General features: G+C 55.9%; 9 protein-coding genes across 9 annotated transcripts; 3 read left to right on the forward strand and 6 right to left on the reverse strand.

Annotated features, from left to right (window-relative positions):
• Window positions 1-868: 868 nt before the first annotated feature.
• J7T55_006296 (mitochondrion organization and biosis protein) lies at window positions 869-2,014 on the reverse strand (the record flags this gene model as incomplete). Its single annotated transcript, XM_053142746.1, has 1 exon — window positions 869-2,014. The coding sequence occupies one exon, from the start codon at window positions 2,012-2,014 to the stop codon at window positions 869-871; it is 1,146 nt and encodes a 381-aa protein (XP_053001062.1).
• Window positions 2,015-2,851: 837 nt separating this feature from the next.
• Window positions 2,852-4,436, forward strand: J7T55_006297 (tat pathway signal sequence; the record flags this gene model as incomplete). Its single annotated transcript, XM_053142757.1, has 2 exons — window positions 2,852-4,021; window positions 4,170-4,436. 2 exons carry the CDS (start codon window positions 2,852-2,854, stop codon window positions 4,434-4,436), a joined length of 1,437 nt encoding a protein of 478 aa, XP_053001063.1.
• A 443-nt stretch (window positions 4,437-4,879) lies between these two features.
• J7T55_006298 (calcipressinlike protein) lies at window positions 4,880-5,683 on the reverse strand (the record flags this gene model as incomplete). Its single annotated transcript, XM_053142768.1, has 1 exon — window positions 4,880-5,683. One exon carries the CDS (start codon window positions 5,681-5,683, stop codon window positions 4,880-4,882), a length of 804 nt encoding a protein of 267 aa, XP_053001064.1.
• A 3,912-nt stretch (window positions 5,684-9,595) lies between these two features.
• J7T55_006299 (phenylalanyl-trna synthetase) lies at window positions 9,596-11,158 on the reverse strand (the record flags this gene model as incomplete). The annotated part of the gene is made up of 2 exons (XM_053142779.1): window positions 9,596-10,953; window positions 11,017-11,158. 2 exons carry the CDS (start codon window positions 11,156-11,158, stop codon window positions 9,596-9,598), a joined length of 1,500 nt encoding a protein of 499 aa, XP_053001065.1.
• Window positions 11,159-11,703: 545 nt separating this feature from the next.
• Window positions 11,704-12,748, forward strand: J7T55_006300 (uncharacterized protein; the record flags this gene model as incomplete). Its single annotated transcript, XM_053142790.1, has 3 exons — window positions 11,704-11,869; window positions 11,937-11,941; window positions 12,035-12,748. The coding sequence occupies 3 exons, from the start codon at window positions 11,704-11,706 to the stop codon at window positions 12,746-12,748; spliced, it is 885 nt and encodes a 294-aa protein (XP_053001066.1).
• An 869-nt stretch (window positions 12,749-13,617) lies between these two features.
• Window positions 13,618-14,767, reverse strand: J7T55_006301 (RNA polymerase Rpb3/RpoA insert domain-containing protein; the record flags this gene model as incomplete). The annotated part of the gene is made up of 3 exons (XM_053142801.1): window positions 13,618-13,978; window positions 14,032-14,615; window positions 14,693-14,767. 3 exons carry the CDS (start codon window positions 14,765-14,767, stop codon window positions 13,618-13,620), a joined length of 1,020 nt encoding a protein of 339 aa, XP_053001067.1.
• Window positions 14,768-15,237: 470 nt separating this feature from the next.
• Window positions 15,238-16,045, forward strand: J7T55_006302 (uncharacterized protein; the record flags this gene model as incomplete). Its single annotated transcript, XM_053142813.1, has 2 exons — window positions 15,238-15,540; window positions 15,602-16,045. The coding sequence occupies 2 exons, from the start codon at window positions 15,238-15,240 to the stop codon at window positions 16,043-16,045; spliced, it is 747 nt and encodes a 248-aa protein (XP_053001068.1).
• An 860-nt stretch (window positions 16,046-16,905) lies between these two features.
• Window positions 16,906-18,576, reverse strand: J7T55_006303 (uncharacterized protein; the record flags this gene model as incomplete). The annotated part of the gene is made up of 5 exons (XM_053142823.1): window positions 16,906-17,513; window positions 17,586-17,745; window positions 17,831-18,221; window positions 18,285-18,474; window positions 18,531-18,576. 5 exons carry the CDS (start codon window positions 18,574-18,576, stop codon window positions 16,906-16,908), a joined length of 1,395 nt encoding a protein of 464 aa, XP_053001069.1.
• Window positions 18,577-19,250: 674 nt separating this feature from the next.
• J7T55_006304 (replication factor c subunit 1) lies at window positions 19,251-22,423 on the reverse strand (the record flags this gene model as incomplete). The annotated part of the gene is made up of 2 exons (XM_053142834.1): window positions 19,251-19,572; window positions 19,623-22,423. 2 exons carry the CDS (start codon window positions 22,421-22,423, stop codon window positions 19,251-19,253), a joined length of 3,123 nt encoding a protein of 1,040 aa, XP_053001070.1.
• Window positions 22,424-22,480: the final 57 nt, after the last annotated feature.

Here is a 22,480-nt window from a genome sequence, read left to right on the forward strand (position 1 = left end):
AGAGGCAGAATGTCGATGGTGATCAGAGCGGCAGAGCAGCAAATTCCCCCCTCTCCATCGTCACGTTGGTCTGAGGAGTAGTCTCATGGTCGAAAAAAGGTCCGTGTAGAGCTCAGGCAGGTCCCGACGAAGAAGAACTGCTTGCGGGGATGCCGCTGCCAAATCAGCACAGCTCCATCTGTCGACATAGAATCATTGGCCAATTCATCAGGGGGATCCTCCCGCCTAGTGTGTGTTTTGTTGGCATGGGGCACCCATGCTGGCAGGCTGGCTGCACTGGGTGTGCCCGCCCGGAGCGCGGAGATGAGAGAAAGGGGCCCCTCCTGGAGGTGAATTCTCGGTGCAGAGTTGCAATGCCACGTGAAGAAACTTTATGCTATCCATCAAGCGAAGACTGCTCGTCACATCGATCGTCGCCGCGGTCGATGCGAGAATTCCATTCTCGGAAGAAGTTAATTAGAGCTCCCAGGGATCCTAATATCAGCACCAATGTGTGTTGATTACAGCGTGTCAGAAAAATCAAAACACATGGTACTCTGCACGAGCCTATTCTAGACTGTCACATCACAAGAGATTTGCGCTTAAGAAGCTATCCTATCGGGGCAAGGCTATACTCAAACAGGCCGCCCTATAGGAATAGTCCCAAGATCGCGCCAACTTTGAAGCTCCCCAGAGCTGTACTGAGTGGGTATCATGATGCCAAGATTCGTGGGACCCAGGCTTCCTGCCAGCGTGTATAGTAGAGCGGAGAATAATTCTCGTCCCTGCATCGTCACACAGGCAGTGAGTGAATGACACGGCATCGTGTGGAGAGGGGCCTTTCCATCTGGGTATCCATCGGTAGCGGCCCTCGGCCAACATCTTCACCTCACAACAGGCTCTTCGACAGCTTCCTCTGGGCCTGCAGCCGCGTGGCAGTCTCCCGGTCGACCTTGACCCCCACATCCACCTCTTCCGCATGCCCTCCGCGTGATGTTGCCCCCGTCCAGGGACTCGCCTCAACCCCGGCCTCCCGCCACCTGCGTGGCGGCTGCCTGCCCAGCTCCGCGTACCGCTGCCATACGCTCACGCCACGGTTGAACCATCTCCTCTGGCGATCCTCGTCCTCCTCGGCGGTCGGCTCCCACTTGGCCTTGAGGATCCTCCGGATGGCCTCGGGGGACACCTCGAACTTGGCGGCCAGCGCCTCCGTGGTGTACATGTCCGGGAACTGCTGGTGTAGGACCCGAATGCCCTCGAGCGCGTCCGGTGACAGCCTCTTCGGCGGCCTCCAGCCGTCGGGGAACTTCTGCTTGAGCGCCTGTTTCTGTTTTGCCCAGTCCGGTCTCTCGTCCACCTTTGGCTCTTGATCCTTGGCTCTCTTAGCCCGGCGCTCGTCTTGTTCCGTCCGTTTTGCGTTCCTGTCCCAAGTTTTCTTGAGGTCGGTTCTTTCTTCCGTCCTCTTCTCCGCATTATCCCAAGATTTCTTGACTCTTTTCCGTTTCTCCTTCGCCTGACCGGAATCTTCTGGGGATGGCGACAATTCGGAGTGTTTTGGATATCTGGCCGCTTTGCGAATTGCATTCTTAGATCTTAGCTTTATCGAAAAGAGGTTGCTCTCCTCTGCTGTTGACCCTGCTGCTGCGGACGGTTCAGAAGTCGAGGCCGGGTCCTGTTCTGATTGCGGTTCATGCTGCTCTTCAGGAAGCGCTCGTTGTTCATGACCTTCTTCTGCCACGGGATTGGATGCCCCCAAGGAAGAGTATGCCCGTCTGTAGCTCGCGGAAACTGAATTGTTGCGGCTAGGGAGCCGGGGATGGGCCGCAATCCATGCCGATCTCACATGCGGCGTCTTTGGAGCGTGGACCTGGGCTAGGCTCCGGACAAATATCTGCAGAGCAGCTGTGCGGCATGAACAAGCCATGGCCGTGGCCGTCGGTTCGGGTGTGGAATGTTGAGGAGGGTCGACAAGTGGTGTCGCCGGCAGTGTCGCGAAAGAAAAGAAGAATGACGATTTGGAAAATTTCACAGGCATCGCGAATCCCTGAAAGATGGCTGTACTCCGAGCTACTGGGCTAGGTAGGTATGCAAGCTTAAGCAGGGGATCCGCTATCCCGGGATGTCACCGCTCGCTAACGCTTATTAGAGCCCCATCCCGTTACACGCGCTTGACGTCTTATTTAGTCCATACATAGTGTCTGTTCAGGTTCATAATCACGTCGTCGATTTGCATATTCCCCAAAAATTCACTACCACGATCCCCAGGGAACGCCCTTTCGAGGAACGTGCCTTGTTTCAAGTTACGCTTCCCCACTCCTACATGGTTTCTTAACTAGACCACATATCATGGAATGCTCTCGAAGAAGTAGATACATCCCCGTCTCCTCTGCCGCCGTTGGGGAATCCGCAATCGCAGGCTTAACGACAAGACTTAAGTATTGAGTGTAGCACGCTGCGGGCACAGCACGGGGACCTTATACGCATATACGATCGTATTGGTATCATTGAACCCCGCCTTGGGCTCGTGATTGTCGCCACAAGGCCGGATCATATCTCCACCCCAACTGGCCCGAAGCTCTCAAGTCTAGCACATGTCAGGGATGGGAGCCGGGAGTTCAATGACACGCATAACCCCTACACGACCCTTTCGGCTTCGTAGCTTCAAGTGAAGCAAGTTTTGTCTTGCATCGTGCGAGTGCTTGTAAACCTGCTTCTTTTCTCTTCGCCCCGAATTCTTGTTTGCCTGATAAGTGTTAAGTCTGGTCTTCATTGCATGTCTTTCTGGAGTCTCCTGAGGTGCCGCATTGCGAACCATAATCGGCCGAGCCTCCCCTCTCTGCGTTGATCAAATCGCCTCGGCAGACAGTGTACAATGCTATTCACAAAGGAGAAGCGTGACATACGCCATAGCTGGGGCTACAAGTATGAGTGGACTCCTGAGCACCAGACCAAGGAGCAGATGCGGCCACTAACCTTCAGCTACGACTTGCTCGGTGCGGACTGTTTGGACCGGCTTGACGCTATAAGTCCGCCTCGATCAACGAGACCAGACCCAAAGTCGACTGTGGACGACAATACAGCAGGAACACCAGCTCCTGGCGACGGCAAGGACGCCAAACCGCGCCGTGACTTATACGCCCTTCTCGAGCAACACCAAGCCTCAGACCCCAAGCTCAACGAGCTATGGACACAGGTCCACACGGTCCCGTCCTGGGTTGACTGGGACCAGATAAAAAGAGGGCAAGACGTCTTCTATCGGTACGGCGGGCCCAGCATTGTCAGCCTGACCTTCCAGTCCCTAGTCGGCGGCATGGGCGGGTGGCGGGTGGTCGAGACGCTCGCGCGGACTGGTGGGTTCGGGGCCAAGGTTGCGAAGCGGCGCCTGCTGGAAACGTTCCAGCACATCTTACAGGTCACCAAGGACCTGGACAGCATTCAGCCCGGGGGCGAGGGCTTCGCAAGCAGCGTCAAGGTGCGCCTGCTGCACGCCAGCGTGCGGCGGCGGATCCTCGCACTGGCGCGCGAGCGCCCCGGGTACTTTGACGTGGACGCCTGGGGCGTGCCCATCAACGACCTGGACTGCATCGGCACGGTGCTGAGCTTCTCGTCCGCGCTGATCTGGATCGGCCTGCCGCGGCAGGGCATCTACCTGCGCGAGCAGGAGATCGTCGACTACTCGGCGCTGTGGCGCTGGGTAGGCTACCTCCTCGGCACGCCGGCGGATACCTGGCTCGTGGACTACCGCAGGTCGAAGGTCCTTTTCGAGTCGCTGATCGAGGCGGACATCAACCCCAGCGACAAGTCGGGCGTGCTGGCCAACAACATCCTGACGGGGCTGAGCTGTCAGCCGCCGACGTTCGTGAGCCGCGAGTTCCTCTGCGCCGAGGCGTACTGGCTCAACGGGTGGGAGCTCTCGCGCGCCCTTGGGATCGAGCGGCCTAGTCTCTGGCACCAGGCCCTGGTGGCAGGGCAGTGTCTCTACTTCATGGGCACTTGCTACCTGTACCGGTCAATACCGCAGTGGGATGAGCGCAAGAATGAGGTGGGTCATCTCCTCCGCACCCGGGGGCTTTTCTTTCCTCCTTCCTTGCTTCCTTCCTTTCATGATGTCCAGACGGCCTGCTTGGGGGCAAATCTAGGGTATAAAAAATTAAATTACTGACTTGGGCATTCTCTTTGCCCGCTCGCAGCGAGTCAGGAAGTTTTTCTACCACCTAACAGTTCACAACAAGGAGATCGGCCTCGGGCGCGAGACCGACTTCGACTTCAAGTACGTGCCACAGCTAGGCCGGACCACGGAGCTGGGCCAGTTTGAGAGCTCGAGGCTGCGGATCGGTTCATCTGAGCGCCAAGGGCTGACGACGCTGGTTCTGGCCTCCGCGCTGGTCGCGGCCGTGGCTTGGTCTGGCTTCAGGGCTGCCACAAACCTCTTGGCCGTCGTGCACGTGGTTTCGTGACGTGAGGAATCAGGGGAAGAAGTAAGTGGAAATTCGGCAGAGGCCAAGTCACTGTGAATGCCGCGTATTGCTTACTTGCACAAGCACTGGTTATTGGGACGAGCGTTTCTCTTGGCATCGCTTATCATTCTCTCGGCTTGTTGAGCCTCAAGCCTCTGAGCATACTTAATGGTATCGTACATACAAATCTATACCTCCAACTCATAGTCATCATGTCCACGGTGACCCCCGTCTCTCTTCTCTCTAAGAAAGCCCAATAAGAGCTGCCATCTGCCCACCAATTTCTATCATGATGCCACCAAAGTAGCCGCGTAAAAATGTGCATCAAACAGATGCTCCCTGATATGTAATGCAGTTGTCAAGTGACTTAAACACACCGCTAAACGCCATGACCATTAACACCTTGCCACAGTAAAGACCGTCAATGCTCCTCGCCCGCGAACCTATGCGTCGCTCATCAGCTCCACGGGAGGCCGCGAAGTGTGTGCCATGATGGGCTTTGAATCCACGTCCATGGCGCTGAGGTTTATGTCGTCCTCGGGGGCATCCGTCATGTCGTCGACCATGACACACGGCAGGTTCGGGCTGCCACCGTGGTCCTCCGGGTGGAAGATCAGCGTTGAGCTGCGGCTCCTCGTCTGCCTGCCGGATGCCGCGCTGAAACCTCCCGGCGACCGTCCCTCCGTGGGGCTGATGGGCGAGTCGGCCACGATCTTGTGGTGGTGCAGCTTCGCCAGGGCCTCGGCCAGGTCCTCAGCATGCACCTGCTTGTTGGGGGCACCCTCGACAATCTGTTCCCAATCGTGGGGAGGGGATGGTGGCGGGGAGATGAAGAACAGCTTGCCGGCGTCTGGGAGCGCCAGATGTGTGTCCTTGGGGGAGGTATCGACAGGTGTGTGCTGGCCGAAGTAGACGCGGCACCGCTCGCCCAGGATGGCCTCGCCGTCCCAGACAGAGCGGACGGCAATGGCGTCGGATATCGTGTAGAAGGAGACGAGAATGCGGCGGAAGGACTTGAGAGGGGCCCAGGTGTGGATGAGGGCGGTCTTGGCGATCAGCTCCTTAATGGTTTGCAGGTTGTCGGGCTGGAAGATGGAGAGGTCTTGGAGGTTGGTGATGAGCAGGGTGTTGGTTGCGGGTGTTGGTTGTTGGAGTGCTGGGAGATTGGAGAGGTCGAGAGTGAGCGATTTCCTGGAGGCGCGGCTGGATGCTCGCGACGACCTCTGCTCTGGTGATCCGGAAGCCATGTTGACTGGGTCTTGTTGTGTGTTAAGGTGCGTGCGTGTAAATGGTAGGTAGTAAATGCAGCACAGTGGTGATGGATCGAAAGTCGGTTTGCGACGGGATATGTATGTTTTTGAGGTGGCGAGTGACGGCTGAAGTGTAACTCCAAAGCAGTCGTGATCGATGACAGTCGTGGGTATGTGAGTGTGACTGGTAGTAGTGGTTGTGGATGTGGTTGTATTGTTGGATGTGGTGTAGTGGTGGATGGATGAGGCGCGGAGGTGTGGTAGTTCTTATGGATGGCGGGGGAAACGCCTGGCGTCTGGAGTCTGGAGTCTGGGTTTGCCGTTCGTGTTGACGATGGGGACTCAGGAAGGGCCCGTAGCGTGTAGGGATGGCTGGCCTGGAGTGTGGCTTAGAAAGTCAGTGATTTGCCTCAATGATTGCCGGAACGGGCGCCAAGCGAACAGACCAAGCCAGCACGGAAAGTGGGATAGAACAGACAGACAGGGCACAGGGCGGGGGGTTACAGCAGACCGAGCAGTCTACTGTAGACCAAACGATGCGGTATTGGCGGTGGTTCCCTGAGACTTGCCCGGATGAAACATTCAGATGGGCAAAAGGTCGCAGGATACACGACCAGGTCCGCAAAACAAAGCGGCAATGCAGGTGTAAGGATCCGGATGAGGATTGCAGATGACCAGGGACCCCATCGATCTGGATCTGGTGGCCTCTTACGCCTCTTACGCCTCTGAGCTCGTGCTGTGCTGGTGCTGCTGAGCTGTGCTCTTGCTGCGCTGTGCTGTGCTGTGCCTTCACTTACGTACCCAACCACCGAGCCCCGTTCCGCCCGTCAGTGGCCTCCGCAACTAACGAGTTGCCTCCCATCCTCATCCTCATCCTGACTCCTCTTCCTCTCCATCCTCGCCACGGGGCATACGAGACAGCGACCTGCCTAAACCGAACTACTGTGCATCTAGACTATCTACATGATTACTTGCTGATGACTGCCAACGCCAAGAACAGCCGCGCAGATACTTCGGAACGGGGGAGATGGACCGATTGGCACGGCTCATCTTTTCCCTCAAGACAAGACAAGACAAAGACACTTTGCTGCTGTAACTGCAACCAACAAAGGTTGTGTGTGTTCTGGGCGTGGTCTGGTCGGGCCTAGCTTGGTCGAAACTACACAGCCTCATCGCCGCCGCTCGGTGCATTGTAGTACCGTGTTGAACCGTGTGTGAACCGTACCGAGAGCGTGGCACGGAAAGGCCTCGCCAAGGCGGCCTCTGCACGAAATGCGCAACTGGTGCATTGGCATCCATGTGTGGCCAGGAACGTGGTACTGACTGTTAGTCTTTCCCGATCCCGACCTGGACAGGGACGTGTGAACACTGAACAAAGCCCACCAACCATTGCCACCCTCATTGTCACCCAACCACCGATTACTGGTTAGCAGCACTAGGCCTAGCATTCCAGCTGGTCCAGTCCCCTGATTCAGGCCCGCAGGCCCGTGGGCCCTCAGACAGACGAGCACGACACATAGTTTTGCTCTGCCTCGCCTTGCCTCGACGTATAAGCCTCAGGGGATAATTTGCTTTCAGACGACATCGTAGCTCAGCCTTCCCTCTTCGCCTGGCGTTTATCGGATTGATGACGTTTGAGCCATCGCTGAGCCAGTCACCCAACCATCCGCTTTACCCCATCGTGACGCCTCATACGGCCGGTGGACCGGCATGCGCCAGGGGAACCCTCGACTGTCTTGAAAGCTTGGAATGACACGACCGTCCTCCTGCCCAGCAGCTCCTAGTCACCATGTCCATCGGCGACAAACCTGAGCGAGGCTGAGCCAAGCCAAATCTGGGCAATACAATCTGGGGCAATACAATCTGGATGGCAGTGAATGGCAGGCAGAAAGGCGTACCTGTTAGTACGGCCAGGTCACCTACAATTCACAAGCCACAACCCGCGTCGACGCGTATTCTCTTGTCTCTCTGACTCTAACCTCGTTCATTTCAAGTGAGATTCACAATCAATGCGGGACTGTCGGAACAAATGCTGCTACGCCCGCCAAGTCAGGCAGTGTTGAAAGGATTTTCCCAAAGTCGAGGTTATTATCACACCAGCGAGCTTGGTCGCTCGCTCGCACACTACGTGCCCACCTATGGGCTAACACACCTTGGCTCGGGCCAGACCTCGGAACCACCTTGAGATTTCTCAAACTCCTTGGCCTGCCGTCGATCGAGGACTTTGTCTTCCCGGCCTCTCAGAGTTCATGTCAAATGCCGGGAAGAAAAAGTTGTTTCTACTGCACAGCCACTCAATGCTTGCTCCCATGTCCCTAGCTCTCTCTCTCTTTCTCTGTCTCTCAAACTCCTCGCTCGTTTGACTCGTCCTTGCCAAACAAACACACTTGGCCTGCCAAGTACCGTGACGGAATTTATGTCATCTGCCCGCACCGCGCCGGCCTTGGACTGAGGGGTTTTGGGTGGCTCTGCACTAGGTCAGCATGAAATGGAACGTCTCCCGCCTGGAGATACCTTCAGAGCTCCCTTGGCACGGATGAGCTTCGAAATGCCTTTGCATTCTCCCAACCGCGTGGACCAGACCCATGAGTTGCATTTACGAGACAATCAGATGCGGCCATTATCCGCCCGTCTGCGACTATAACGTGAGCCATGCCTCCGGCTCGAGTTACGGATGCCCGGGTGAGAGTGGCTCAGCCCGTCCCTCTGACGGTCCTGAAGCATCACGCGTGCATCACCAAGCCCGCGCCATCCTCTTGAAATCACCTTTCCCCTCATCCGACTCTGACGGGACTGTCTGCTGGGTCTGTTGGTGCTGGAGCTCGAGGTGTGTCGACTATTATCAAGTGCATGCGAGACTAGGGATCGGGAAGCTCAGCGATGGGCAGTGCCCGATCTTCCCATGGTAAGGTGATGGATCAGCTTCACCAAGGCAACCCCCCGCTTGATTCTACTGGTGATTTTGTGCAAGTGCTGAGCTTGATTGTGTGCGAGGACGAACACGTTGTCCCCAAAGCTGAGCCACATGAGGACAACAGGTACAGTCTCATGGACCCCAAAACTGCGCCCGAATACTCAGGAGTGCGTGGAGGGTGTAGGTGAAGGAAACAATTCTACTCAAGTAGGAACATGCGTCTATGGCCGAAGACAGAAGTCCTCCCTTCAGACTGGCATGCGAGGACTGAACAAGTTGCAGTTCGACACTGGTCCTCGTGCGATCAGTATCGCCCATATCTGTTCAGCCCCAGAGGCTTCTCCTATCTAGATAAAGGCTGCGTTAGTGCGATGACAGGCTGACAATCAAGTCACTGCGAGCTCTGCATACAAGAGCAGCAAATTGCTATCTGTCTCACTCGCATTTCAAGGAGCGGCCGACGCCAGTCCCACACTGTCATTCTGCCCATGCACTATATTGCTTTCAACTCAGGCGCTAGAAGCACAAGACTCGTAGGGAGAAAGCACCATGTCACAATACTGTATACGGACTACAGGGGAGACGGGCCTCGCGAGCGATACCATACTCTCGTGCTCGTCTAGTGATCGACAGAGGCCGCTTCAACTGCCCCTGCCTTCCGCCGGGGTCTGACTCGACCTCTCGGCCAATCTATATCGCATGACATGGATTGGGAGGCTGAGAGCGCGATAGCCGCGAATTGTCACAATGCGCCGCGTAGTCAAGAGCAGGTTCGAGAAAGGAGAATACTGCTTGGGTATCACATTGCCATTTCCTAACACTCACTGGCCTGTACCCGGAGCTATCAACGGTTTGGAGCGGGGATATTTTCCTGGCCTGTACAAAGTCGATGCTGTAGCTATGATTCGCACCCACTTATTCCACGGCGCGTAGCAAAAGCACCTTGGATCCGCACTCGGGGCGCTTGTGCGTGCCGACCTCCACTGCCGGTCTGGCTACCTGATCTCAACGCCCAGCTTCTCCACTAACGCCTCCGTGACCTCGTCATGCATCTTATTCGTCTCGGCGTTGGTCAAGGTCCTCTCGAGGCTGCGGTAGTTGATGCGGTAGCACATGCTCTTCCGCCCTGTCTTGGGGTGTGTGAACTCGTCGACGAGCTTCACGTCCTCAACCACGTCGCCGCCCACGCTACGGACCACCTCCATGAGGTCGTTCTCGTGGAAGTCGTGCGCGTTGGCCTTGGTGTTGCCGCCGGCCGCTGACGTCGACCGCAGCCAGAACGAGACGTCCTTGTAGCACTCGGGGTGCCTAGAAAACGGCACGAACCGCCGCACCAGGTCCAGATTGTCCGAGACACCGGCAAACTGGCCTAGGAAGCGCTGGTCCTTGGACCAGAACAGCCGGATGTCGGGGATGTTGAACAGCAGCATCGCGATGCGCTCCAGCCCGATGCCGAACGCCCAGCCCAGCTGCTGAGGCTGCCCGGCGTTGATGTACATGCTCTGCTGCGTGACGCCGCACCCGAGCACCTCGAGCCAGTCGCCCGCGTAGTACACCTCCAGCTCCCAGCTGGGGCTGGTGAAAGGGAAGTACGCCTCAACCCACCGCACCCGCAGCGGCTCGTCCTTGTAGTCCGGGTCTGCCGCTGCGGCGGCCTTCTTCGCGCGCGTGAATATCTCCACGACCATCAGCTCCAGGCTCCGCTTGAGGTGCGCGGCGATGGCCTCTGCCTCTGCCGGCGAGTGGTGCTCGGCCTGCAGGGGGTTGCGCTCGGCGTGAAAGGGCGGGTTGGGGTCCTCCACCTTGATACTGTGCTTGGGCAGCCTGTCCACGTCGGCCCACACGGCGGCTGCCACATCGCCGTTGGGTACCTTTGACCTGTCCCATAGCCGTGCACCTTCCATCTGGTGGAAGACAGGGTAATGGCTCCTGTCTACCTCATCCCGGCGGTAGACGTCCGCGCTGATGAGGTAGCCTTTGCTCTCGTTCGCCTTGAAGATGGCTGCTTCGTGTGCGCTCGTGTGTGTCCGCAGTAGTGTCGACTCGTTCACGTAGTAGGTATCTGAGCGGGCACGACCTGGGTGGTCTGGTGGGAAGCCCAAGGAGTCGAAGTTCTCTTCGACAGAGACGACCGGGTGGAAGTTGTTGTAGTATCTGTAGGTCGGCGCGGGAAACACAGACTCGATGATCTGCCGCGTGATGGACACAGGGTGGTCTGGTTGCAGGTGCAGCTTGCGGGTTGCTGCGCCGATCACGTTGGTGGGCACATTGTACCAGCTGTCTTTGGTGTAGGTCCGGCCATCGATCTCAACCGTTGAGGTGCTGTTGGAGCTCGTGGCGGCGGGAGCGGCAGCTTGGTCATGTCAGCGGGGCTGCGTCGCATAGAAAGCGTCGAGGCTTTGTGAATTGTATTCACCTGTCGAGTAGGCCGTCCAAGGACGTTGAGGGACCTTCAATGGCTTGAAGGACGTGGGACGGTACCGAGAGAGTGGGAGACGGGACGGCGCGGCCAGCTTGGACGGAGCCACGCGAATTATCATTCGACAAGGAGACGCCATTTGGGCTGTGAACTTCTGTTTTCTTATGGCGTCATGCCATGTCCATGCAACCCGCCCCCTAAGCCGAAAGCCAGCCCGCTAGGACGCTCGAATGGAGCTTGAGGATCGTGAGGGTGAGGTCGAGCAAGTTGGGGGGTGAAGAGGGCTAGCTTACCGATGTCGAGACAAAATACTGCTAGCTGCCGCGGAAAGAGTTCCACAGCATGCAGCTATCACTTGCTCTCGGCCCGTTGCAGCCCCTGTCCCTGCACCTCAGACGTCACTCCACCACGACCCTGCATCTGATCAGTTGGAGGGTCTAGACGGCTGGATGGCCGGGAGAGACGGTCGAAAACTCGATCCTCCTTTGGGACTCGGCCGGAGCAGAGAGCCGTTGAGTGGCCGTGCTATCCAAACTTGTCGTCATCGTCGACGGCCCCAGGTCACTTTCTCTTTACCTTGAGGCCCTTGTCTCTCTCTGTTGCATTCTTGTCTTGCATTTGTTCCGTCTCTACTCCCCAACTCGGCCCCACGAGGTTATGTTCCCATAACCTTGTCCTCCAGAGATGCAGCCGCAAAAGGAGGCAGCGGCCTCGGCCTCGGTGCCGGCCAAGCAAGCCTTGGCTCCGAGACAAGACACAAAGAGCCATGGCCCTTCAATTCGGTATCCCTTCTGGTTTGGAGGGTCTGCGAGTTCTATGGCGGCGTGCGTAACGCACCCATTGGATCTAGGTGAGTCTCGACTGAAGACTGTCTGGCCTCTGAGTCGCGAATGGCGCTAACGGTCGCCTGTTCACAGTGAAGGTACATACATCTACACCACAAAATGCGATACCTACATAATTCGGTACTCGTCCTTATGGATCTTTTCTCACCATGGTCTGACACACGGGAAAGGTACGGCTGCAGATGCGCTCCGGCGACATGCCCAAATCCATGCTAGGTACATTCAAATACATCATACGCAACAACGGCGTCCTGGGCCTGTACAATGGCTTGTCCGCGTCCCTCCTCCGCCAGCTCACATACTCGACCGTCCGATTCGGCATATACGAGGAGCTCAAGAACAACATGACGCAACGAAACGGCGGCAAGCAGCCCTCCTTCCCCATCCTCGTCGCGCTATCTTCGGGGGCAGGCTTCATAGGCGGAATCTCAGGGAACGCGGCCGACATCTGCAACATCAGGATGCAGCACGACACGGCCCTGCCCCCTGACCAGCGGCGGAATTACAAGCACGCTCTCGACGGCATGCTGCGCATGGCCAGGGAGGAGGGCCTCATGAGCTGGTTCCGCGGCGTGCTACCCAACAGCATGCGCGCCGCCGCCATGACGGCCAGCCAGCTGGCGAGCTACGACACCTTCAAGAAGCTGTTGATAGGGTACACCCCCATGTCGGACAACCTCGCTACCCACTTCACGGCCTCTTTCATGGCAGGTGTGGCGGCCGCGACAGTGACCAGTCCCATAGATGTCATCAAGACGAGGATAATGTCCCAGAGTGGAAAGAGCGTGGGCATCGGGACGCTGCTGAAGGATATCACTGCCGCCGAGGGACTGGGGTGGATGTTCAAGGGCTGGGTTCCCAGTTTCCTGAGGCTTGGACCGTGAGTTTCTTCTCCCTTTTGCTATCATGTCAGGCTCGTTAAGGGAAACTCGTGATAAGCTAACTCGGATCAGGCAAACCATTTGTACTTTTGTCTTCTTAGAGATGCACCGCAAAGCATATAGAAAGGTGCAAGACTTGGATGCTCCGCAGTGAGGAATGTCCGTCAACTTGGGGGCAAAGGTGACCAGGTCAAACAGTACATAGGATACAAAAGTTGTTGACGTTCAGCGACAGCATTGGGCGCGGGGGCACAGCGGTCACAGAGCATTATAGGGGCGTTCTCATAGAGTGGCTTCTCAGTCTATTTAGGATGGCATCGCTTGACTGTTCTGCTATCCACCACAAATCGCAAAGAATTGGGACTCTCGTTACCTCCCAACACCTCTTGAGGCAGATCGCAAGATTCGTTTTCCAGACCGCACATCATAACACCCCTGCCGTGACCAAAACCCAGGGAGCCGAACGCCTTCCGATGCAAATGTTTTATCGAGCTTTTCGTCCGCTGTCGTCAAAATTTTGGCCGATCATATGATACATACCGGCCGCTTCTCATAGTCGGTCGGTATCTTCAGTGGGCGCCCTTACCTTCTCTCTGGTCTTCTCCTTGGTCTTGAATGCCCCCTCTAGAATGCCGGCGTCCACGTGCAGTGGCATGCCTCACAAAACATATTGGGGACCTATGCCAACCAGGTAGTCACGTGCCTGAAAGCATTGCCAAACCGCGGAACTTGTTCAAAGGACACACTCGTCTGCCGCCCAACAGCCAGGTCGGCGACTCGCCTGAAGACGTTACCGCAAGCATATTACTGGAAGCTTGTCAAATTACGGGTTCTTTCTCAACCCAGACAAATGCTTCCACTTGAACAGATGTCTAGTAGCCATTCTGTCCAGGGTTGCCGTAGGGTGTGGTAGTGCCATAGGAAGTCGCTCCCCCGAAGTCACCAGTGCCGTAAGGCGTGGTGTAGCCCTGATCTTGCCAAGGATCGCCCCCGTTCATGCCATCGGGGCTGCGAGGGCCGCCATAGTCACCAGCGTTGTCACCCTCACTGAGACCGTGTATCAAGCCAGCAAGTTTCTGCTGCATGACCATGATGCCTTGCTGGATAATGGCATCCGGCTCCAGATTCCCGGCACTCTCGACCTCGAAGTAGAACTTCTCGGGTACAGCGTCGTACTTGAAGACTTCACCGGGCTGGGGCGGCTCCTCGAACGCGGCGTACTTGCTCTCCGGCCTGCCCTGGTGTCAATATTGCGCGACCTAGCTCGCATGGTTGCGGAGACCTACCATTCATGCTCGGGCTTTGCGCCCTCGCCCTTGCCTTCAAACCACAGGTCCGTGTGTCCAAGCTTGTTGTGTGGGTCATATTCAAACCCAACAGCCGCAGTAGGCGCCCACTTGGCATGCTCTTTTGCGATTCCCTTCTTGGCGATGCATGTCAACTTCAGCTCCTGACCCTCGCGCAGCTTTGCGATCAGTGGTCCCTGGCCATCTGGATCTGTGATGACGGGGTTGCCAACCCACTCGTTGGGGCGCATAGGGTCGACAACGAGGTCGCGGGCATAGATTTTCATGATTTCACCCTCGGTGGTGCACTTAGCATGTAGGGTGATCTTGACGCTGCACATTTCGCAGTACTGTTCGCATTCGCAATCACGGGAATAGAGGACATCATCGGCATTTTTGGAGTTTAGCGGTAGCAAGCCGAGGCGATGCGCAATGAACTCATCGGCCAGGACACTGCTGTTCTCCTCTATCTCGACCAGGTCAATAGCCATGATCGGTATCTCGGCGAGGATGACACGGCGCAGGGCATTCGCAAGAGAGAGTTCGACGTTGGCAAGGTTGAAGTTGACGTGGTGGTTGTCCGCCTACCGATCCCGCACAGGATTAGAACACTGCAACTGGGCCTTGACGCGCTTCCATGCGTCGGGCGCCGTCTGCTCACCTCTGTGATCTTGACCTCCATCTGCTTTGGTGCCACCTCGCCATTTCCATCCAGGTTCATAGGGTCGTACTCCATCTTGACTGAAGTCCCCAGCTCCGAGGAAGACGACCGGGTGCTAGATGGTATGAGTTTTGTCTTTTTGGTTTCAAAAGAGCCTCCTCCAGTATATGCGATAAGACAGAAGAGCAATGAGTGTGCGTGGGTGAAGAGGCGCGTCGGATTTGAATGGGCGAAAGTGCAGTTCGCCGCAATCTGCACAAGAGCCTGTCCTTCTAAAGACGGCGTTGAAAGCTTGCAGGGTACCTGGGTACTTCCAGGTGGGAATGTGCTTGCAGCAGCGCTGTCACCGATTTGTGCAGTAAGCGGGATAGAGCTTACAGGGTGGCTTATCGGCGGTTATCGGAGCTTCCGAGGTGCAGGTGGTGCAACCTTGGACTATGGTAGCAGCTCTTCTACTGGGAAAAATTTCCCTTGCGTCATAAAACTTTTCCATTCTCTCCAGTCACACAAGCCAAAGACCACAGAGGCCTCATACCCAAGCCAACATGCTGCGACAAGCCCTGATTACTCCTTCCAGAGCCCTCCGCTCATCAGCCCGATCAATTGCTCAGAGGCCTCTGGCCCGGCCCCAGACCATAATAGCTCCTCTGGCAGTGCGGAGGGCACAACCCGCTGCCGCGAGATGGTACAGCGAAACTCCCAAGGCTTCGCAAGAAGCTGAGACGAAGGTCGACGAATCCGAGGCCAAGCCAGCAACCGAAGGAGAGTCGGCACCAGCTGAGGACCCAGCCGTGGCAGAGCTGAAGAAGAAGCTGGAGACCAAGGAGAAGGAGGCGATAGACTGGAAGGTATGCAGCGCATCACGCGACAACCATATATCATAACCTTGAAAGCTGACAACACTTCTAGGACAAATGCTTGCGCTCCGTCGCAGACTTCCGCAATCTCCAAGACCGGACCCAGCGCGAGGTCAAGAACGCCCGCGAGTTCGCCATTCAGAGCTTCGCAAAGGACCTTGTCGAGAGCGTGGATAACTTCGACCGCGCGCTTTCTATGGTTCCCGAGGAGAGGTTGAAGGCGGCAAAGGAGAACGACGAGCTCAAGGATGTCGTCCAGCTGCACGAGGGTCTCAAGATGACCGAGAACATCCTCATGAACACCCTGAAGAAGCACGGCCTGGAGCGTTTCGACCCCGTCGGCGAGAAGTTCAACCCCAATGAGCACGAGGCTACGTTCATGTCCCCTCAGGAGGGCAAGGAAGACAACACCGTCTTCTACGTCCAGCAGAAGGGTTTCAAGCTCAACAGCCGGGTGCTGCGCGCGGCCAAGGTTGGCGTCGTCAAGAACAAATAGGCTGGACCATGACCTCAGGTCAGGCGGGACGAGCGCTTCTTGATCTTTCCTTGTACTACTATCACTACTACTCTCATGTGCTACCAAAAGTCTGGCATTGGCGTTCAGGCGGCTAGGTATTGATGACTGCTCCTCTCACGATAACCGGGGAAAATAGCTTCATGGATGATGGCAGGGTCACGTTCACGAAATTAGACGAAGGATCTGCATAGTCCATTCTTGTATATAGAGACTACCACCTCACATTAATACGGGAATAGTTCTCCGAACCTACGATAGTATAAAGGTCCGGAGAAGCTGGACAGCTGATATGGATGCAGGCAGGGTATTGAATTCTACCCAAAAATGCGCCCCGAGTTTGCTAACACAAGTCAGGATGTGGAATTACAAACTCTATTCATTCGTGTTGCTACATTATGCCCTTCCCTAGACGAGCCCGAGACCGTTAGCTCAAGCGGCCTTCGAAGTCGAAGTCGTGGCAGCGCCGCCGCCTGGTTCATAGGCGTGGACCAGTTTCCCGTCGCCTTTTCCCTCCTCCCCCCCCCCCCCTGCATGAAGCAGATCTTGACAGTACGTCAACAGACAGATGTTTTACAGTGTTCGTCGCCATTCGACCCTTGCGGTCCTTATGTCCGTACTTGCGCAGGTCTCGCTCGCGGATAGCGTGGCTACACCGAGCCACAATTATACGAGCCGCCCTTTCCTCCTCGTGTACACACGCATCAATGAATTTCAGAACTCGCAATAATCTCGTCTGGGTGCCCCCTTGAGCTGGAGAGCAAGTGCCATTGATCGAGTCCAAGCTTTCATTCCTGTCCCCTGATTTCAGGGTCATCGTGGGCTCCGGGCATCCCAAGCTCTCACGAGTAGTTCCTGCGGTTCTTCCTGATCTCCTCCGGCTCCCATATGTCGGGGTACATCGCAAACACCTCATCGGGCGTCTCCTTGCCAAAGATGGCAAGCAACTTCCGCTGCACGTCCTGGTGGGAGTCGAGCTCGCGCTGCAGCGCATCGCGCTCGCGCACGCGGGCCTTGCACTCCGCGAACTTTGCCTTGGCGATGTAGCTGAGCTCTCTGATGTGGCGCTGCACCTGCTTCATGATCCGCCGATCGCGCGTGCTGCGGCGCTCTTCGAAGCAATCGGCTAGCTTGCGGTTCTCGTGCTTGAAGCGCTTGGCCGCGTGGCGGAGCCTCTCGACCTCCGCGTTGGCCTGCTCCTCGGATTGGATCAGGTGGGCGACCTCCATGTGCTTGTTGGCGATGACCTCCTGTGTGAGCGCGAGACCCCAGTACTTCTCGGTCGCGGCGTCGACCTCGGAGGGGGTGTAGTGCTCGGGCTCCGATGCTGACTTCACGCCCCAGGAAGGTTCGGGGGAGGCGTTGTTCATGCGGACTTTGCGCATCAGCTCGGGATCCATGCGGTCGAACATATGGTTGTAGTAAGTGTAGGGGAGGGGAGGGTCCAGAGCTGTCCAGGTGTTTTCTTTCAGCAAATTTTCCCATACGCACTATGGCAGGGTAGCATGGAGCGAGAGCTTACGAGGCGGCGACCACAGAATCGAAGGCTCAGATCTTGCGAAAGAACTGCACGCTGGACTCAACTCATTACCGTCATCCATATCATACAGGCTCTGCGTATTGTAGCGCTTTGTCTGCCGCGGTAGGGCTGTGTTGGGCGAACAAGGCCGCTGGCGATCATTCTGGTGTCTCATTTGTCAGTGGCGGCGTCGGCATTGCGGGTTGAAACCGTCAAATGAACAGAAGCGTTTTGATTTCACCACTCACAGGGATCATGTAAGTCCTACGCTCCTCCCAAGCCGACTTGAACTTGTCGTCAGGCGCATCCCATCGCTTCGCGCCATGAGACCATCGCGCGAAAGTACAGGGAGAAATCCGACCATTTGCAGGATCGCCCTCGCCGTCGTCAGAGACATCACTGGCCGCGTACTTCCTCCATCCATCTGCAGTGTAGTCGCTGCCTTGACAAATGTCGTCCAGCTTGCCGACGTCAAGGCTCCCTGGCAGCTCTAGACTTCCAGGCCCAAGGTGCTCCGTTCTGGAACGGTCAAATGTGAAAATTGTCTTGCGCTGCCTCTCTTGGTCCTCGTACTTGGATGGGCCACGGGAATTCCACTCGACCTGCTCCTTGACTGAGTCGTGGATGTCACCGAGCATACTGAAAAATGAGCACTATTAGCACTCTGAGGCATGGTGGGAATCGGCAGGTGGTATAACGTACGTCGGCTGCCCCTCGGCCTTCTTACCACCTTCCTCGCTGGAAATCCATGCGATCAGAGGATCATCCATGTCAATGCCTGGACCTCTCATGGCAACATAGGCCTGCATTGTCGCGCCCGACAAGGTCCACGTTGTGTTGCGATCTTGCTCCTTGCTGCATCCTTGGAGGAGAGGCAGGGACGCGGCAGTTGCTACGCGTGTCAGTTTGCGTACGTACGAACGCAAATTGTCTGTTGAGGTGACATACCATGGCTGCCATCTTCTTGGGCTGGCTCTGAGTTCAAGGAACTCATTGAGTATGTTGGCTCGGAAGGTCCTGGCTGGTGGTCAAATCAATGTCAGTGTGGGAGGTGAGGCACGAGGATTCGAGCGGCGGAGAAGAGTCTTACTGTCTCTAGTATGCGTAGGCTCTGGGGAAGGGGGGTTCGATAATCTGAGCAGTAAGAGAATGATAAATCTTACCTCCGTGGTCAAAATTGTTGGGCGGGCTGGAATTTGACGTATCTTGAAAGGTTGAACGGTATCGCGTGGGTGGTGACAGTGATGGGACGAGAACAACCTATCAAACATTCCGCATGGACCAAGCAGCACAGTGACAATAAAAGAGCAAACAAGATGGAGAGCACACATAGCATCACGTAGTCAGTCTATATTCGAGAAACTCGGATTTAGCATTGGTTTCCTAGCTCTGGCGAGTCTCTCTGGAGGCTCCTGTTCGGCTGTACGGCTTGCCTGTGTACAGGAAGCAAATGTGCTCCATTCTATACTTCTAATGGCTCCCTCATCATTTCATGGAATCAAGCATGATAGATAAGCAGGCCATGCGGTATTGAGGAGTCATGAAATGGTAAATATGCCCAAGGGAAAGGTAGCACAGTTCGACTCCTGTGTCGGGTCCAAGAAGCAGCAGCAAAATAATTCCAATCATACCTTGATTCCATGGTAAACTCTCCTTCGTTTCACTGCATCACTTCTTCGCCTTGCCCTTCGTAGCCGCCTTGCCCTTTCCACGGCCCTTCGCAGGCTTGGCATCACCGTCGTCTCCTTCATCGTCATCGGCAGTCTTCTTCTTGGCAGCTCGCTTAGGCTTGGCCTTCGGTTGCTTGATATACTTGTCTTTCTTGAGGTCGATTTCATCTTCGTCCTCGTCCACCGGTTCGGCAACCTCAGCCCCGTCGTCTTCTGCTTCGATAGCATCTTCGATGTCAGGTACATCCTTCGCAGCCTTCTTCGGCGCCGTCACATTGCTGGCTTTCATAAATGGCACAGCATGGGACATCGAGTTATATCTGTTCATGTTAGCTTCCAGCTTGTCATGTCTGTTCGGGACGAGACTTACGTTCTGGTGAAGGCCGACTTGGTCTGGGTCTCGATCTTCACCAAGCTCTCATCTTGGGGCCCAACACCAAGCTCAATCATCGCATCGAAGTCCTCTCTTGTGAGGTAGTAACTGTCCATTAGGTTGATGACCTCCTCGACACAATCCTTGCCCTCAAGAGAGAGGCGCTTGACGATTTGGTGCCATAGGGCAGGCAAGTACTGCTGGCGGATCTCGCTCACATCTCCAGACGACTTGAGCCGCATGTGCGACTGGATCTCTCTGACGTAGCGTGCAAGTTTTCCCAACTTGCTGTTGTTTCCGAGCCACTTTGTGAATTCGGTACCAATCATTTGGCCAGAAACAAAGCTTGCCGGGCGGACCGTACTGAAAACCGCATGTGCCGGCATAAGGCTCCAATGCTGCTGCGGACCGTGTATCATGCGATCAACAAGGTCACCGTCGCTGATGCTCTCCGCTGCTTGGTCCACCATTTCAAGGTATTTCATATTCGCCTCCCTGCTGTTGTAGCCCTTGCCGCTCAGGCCCGCTGGCTTTGCCTTGAGATAATTCTCCTGAATCATCAGATAGCTGAACTCGTGATCATTGAAGTACAACTCGATCTTGTCGTTCAACGTGGACTTGCTCGCTGGATTAAACATATTGCCCCCCAATAGTTTCTGGCAGATATCCCACGGCTTGAGAACGACATGCTTCTCCCACGCCTTGGACATCGATTTGGTTTGGTCATAGTCCATGGAAGTTTGGTCAAGCTTAATCGTCGAGAGCATGTTGATGATTTGCCTAATGTCCTTGTTGCTTCCTTCAATAAGGGCGTCGACAACCTGGAGGGGCAGCTTGAGACCCTCTCGATGGCAGATGGTCATGATGCGAGATCGGACTTGCTCGACTGTCGGCCGCCTGAATAGGATGTCGAAAGCCACGCCATCAAAGGGTTTCATCTTGGGCAATTTGCGTTCGTTGCATATCAAAATGAGCGGTATGTCTGTTTTCTTGCAAAACTTGGCCAATGCTCCGACACCACCTCGGTCACCGGCTGACATGCCGTCAACCTCGTCCATGATCAGAACGATGTTCTTCTTGGCATCTTCGACCTTTTTGCCATCACCAGCGAAATAGCCAAGTAGGGAGGTGTTGTTCATTACTTCACTGACCCCGTTCTCGACCATTTTCTTGCTTCGGGTGTCGCTGGCATTACTCTCAATGACATCGAAACCTGCCAATTTTGCTGCGAGATGCGCCGCAGTCGTTTTGCCAATACCAGGAGGACCGCTCAGAATGACTGCTCGATAGCCGCCCATGCCATCAGCTCCAAACTTCTTGAATTCGTATTTGCGGTTTTTGGGCCAGGCTTTTAGCCAATTCTGGATTCTCTCGACCGGAGTCTTGTTTCCGCAGATGTGATTGAGCTGAGAAGGCGCGTATTTGCTCGTCCATAGCTGTGAGTTGGCAGCAGGGGTTTGCGCTGGAGCAACCGCACCTCGCTGGACAGCGGCCTTGCGAACTTTCTCTGCCTCGATCTGGCGAGCTTTCTCTTCTCTCTCCAGCTCCGCAGCGGCTTCCCTGACCTTCTTCTCATCGGCCTCCTGCTTTTCCTTAGCCTTCGCAGCGTTCTTGGCAGATCCGCCATTCGCCGGTGCTTTCCGTATCAAGTCAAACAGACCGTTCTCGTCGATCGTCTTGATTCCATGCTCTTGGATTTTTCTGAGTTTTGAGGGTCCTGCGTCATCTCCCAGGACCACGAAGGTGGTTTTGCTGCTAGGTGCTCCCGTAACTTTTCCACCGAGGCGTTTCACGAGCGATTGTCCCTCATCTCGGCCAAGTGTCTTCAGCTGACCTGTGAAGACGAATGACATTCCAGTGAGACAGTTCTCCTCGCCCTCGGGGATATCAACTGTGCCCTCCATCGGCGCGGGGCCTGAATTGCCTCCCCCGGCAGCGGCCTTTCTCCAATCGAATTTCGCATCTGGGTCCTTGGGAGGCGGAGTCGGTGGTCTGACCGTGGGCACGGAATCGATGATTGCCTGAAAGCCGGCATCTTCCGGCTCTGCTTCCTTCTTCTTCCTCGGTGCTCGAGGCTTCGACGCCGCAGCTTTCTTCCGTGGAACCTCTTCGTCGAGGTCTTCATCATCGGAATCCGGAGATTTGCGCTTCTTTCCGCCGTTACCAGCCTTCTTTGGTGCTGGCGCGAAGTCCTCGTCTTCATCCTCGGATTCCTCTGCCTTGACAGGCTTAGATCGGGAAGCAACCCGCTTGGGCTTGGGTAAGACTTCCTCCTCGCTGTCTTCCTCGAGATATTGGTCGTTCTTTCTCTTATTTCCACTGCGCGCGTTGGCAGCGAAGATATCGTCTGCATCCTCGTCACCGTCCTCCATGTACGCATCCTCGTCGTCATTCAAATCAACCTTCTTGTGGGACGTGACAGCCTTGGGCTTTGCAGCAGGCTTACCCTTCGTAGGAACTGCGGCGGCGGCCTTCCGCGGACTCTGGCGGACAGGCACACTGGGTTTCTTGGGAGTGGACTCGGACTTCTTATTGTTTGACTTCGAGGACGAGAAGTAATCGTCGGCAGAGATCTCCTTCCCCTTCACTGGCTCTGATTCCGTGGCTTTCTTTTTTCTTGGCGTAGATCTTGACGCCGGCTTGTTCGGTTGTGCAATCGGTTCGTCATCCTCTTCGCTGTCATCGACGACCTTACGTGGTCTGCCACGGCCCTTCTTGGCAGGCTCCTCCTTCTTCGGCGCAGGCTTGGCCGGGGCAGCACCCCCCTTGGGAGTGAAGAAGCTTCGTATGTCAGGCATTGTGACCAGATGGGCGTGAGAGAATTGAGACTGTGTCCAGATTTCGTTGATGATCTC

The sequence above is a fragment of the Diaporthe amygdali genome (assembly GCF_026229845.1).
Source record: "Diaporthe amygdali strain CAA958 chromosome Unknown NODE_1_length_4327563_cov_65_473760, whole genome shotgun sequence".
Taxonomy (NCBI): Eukaryota; Fungi; Ascomycota; class Sordariomycetes; order Diaporthales; family Diaporthaceae; genus Diaporthe; species Diaporthe amygdali.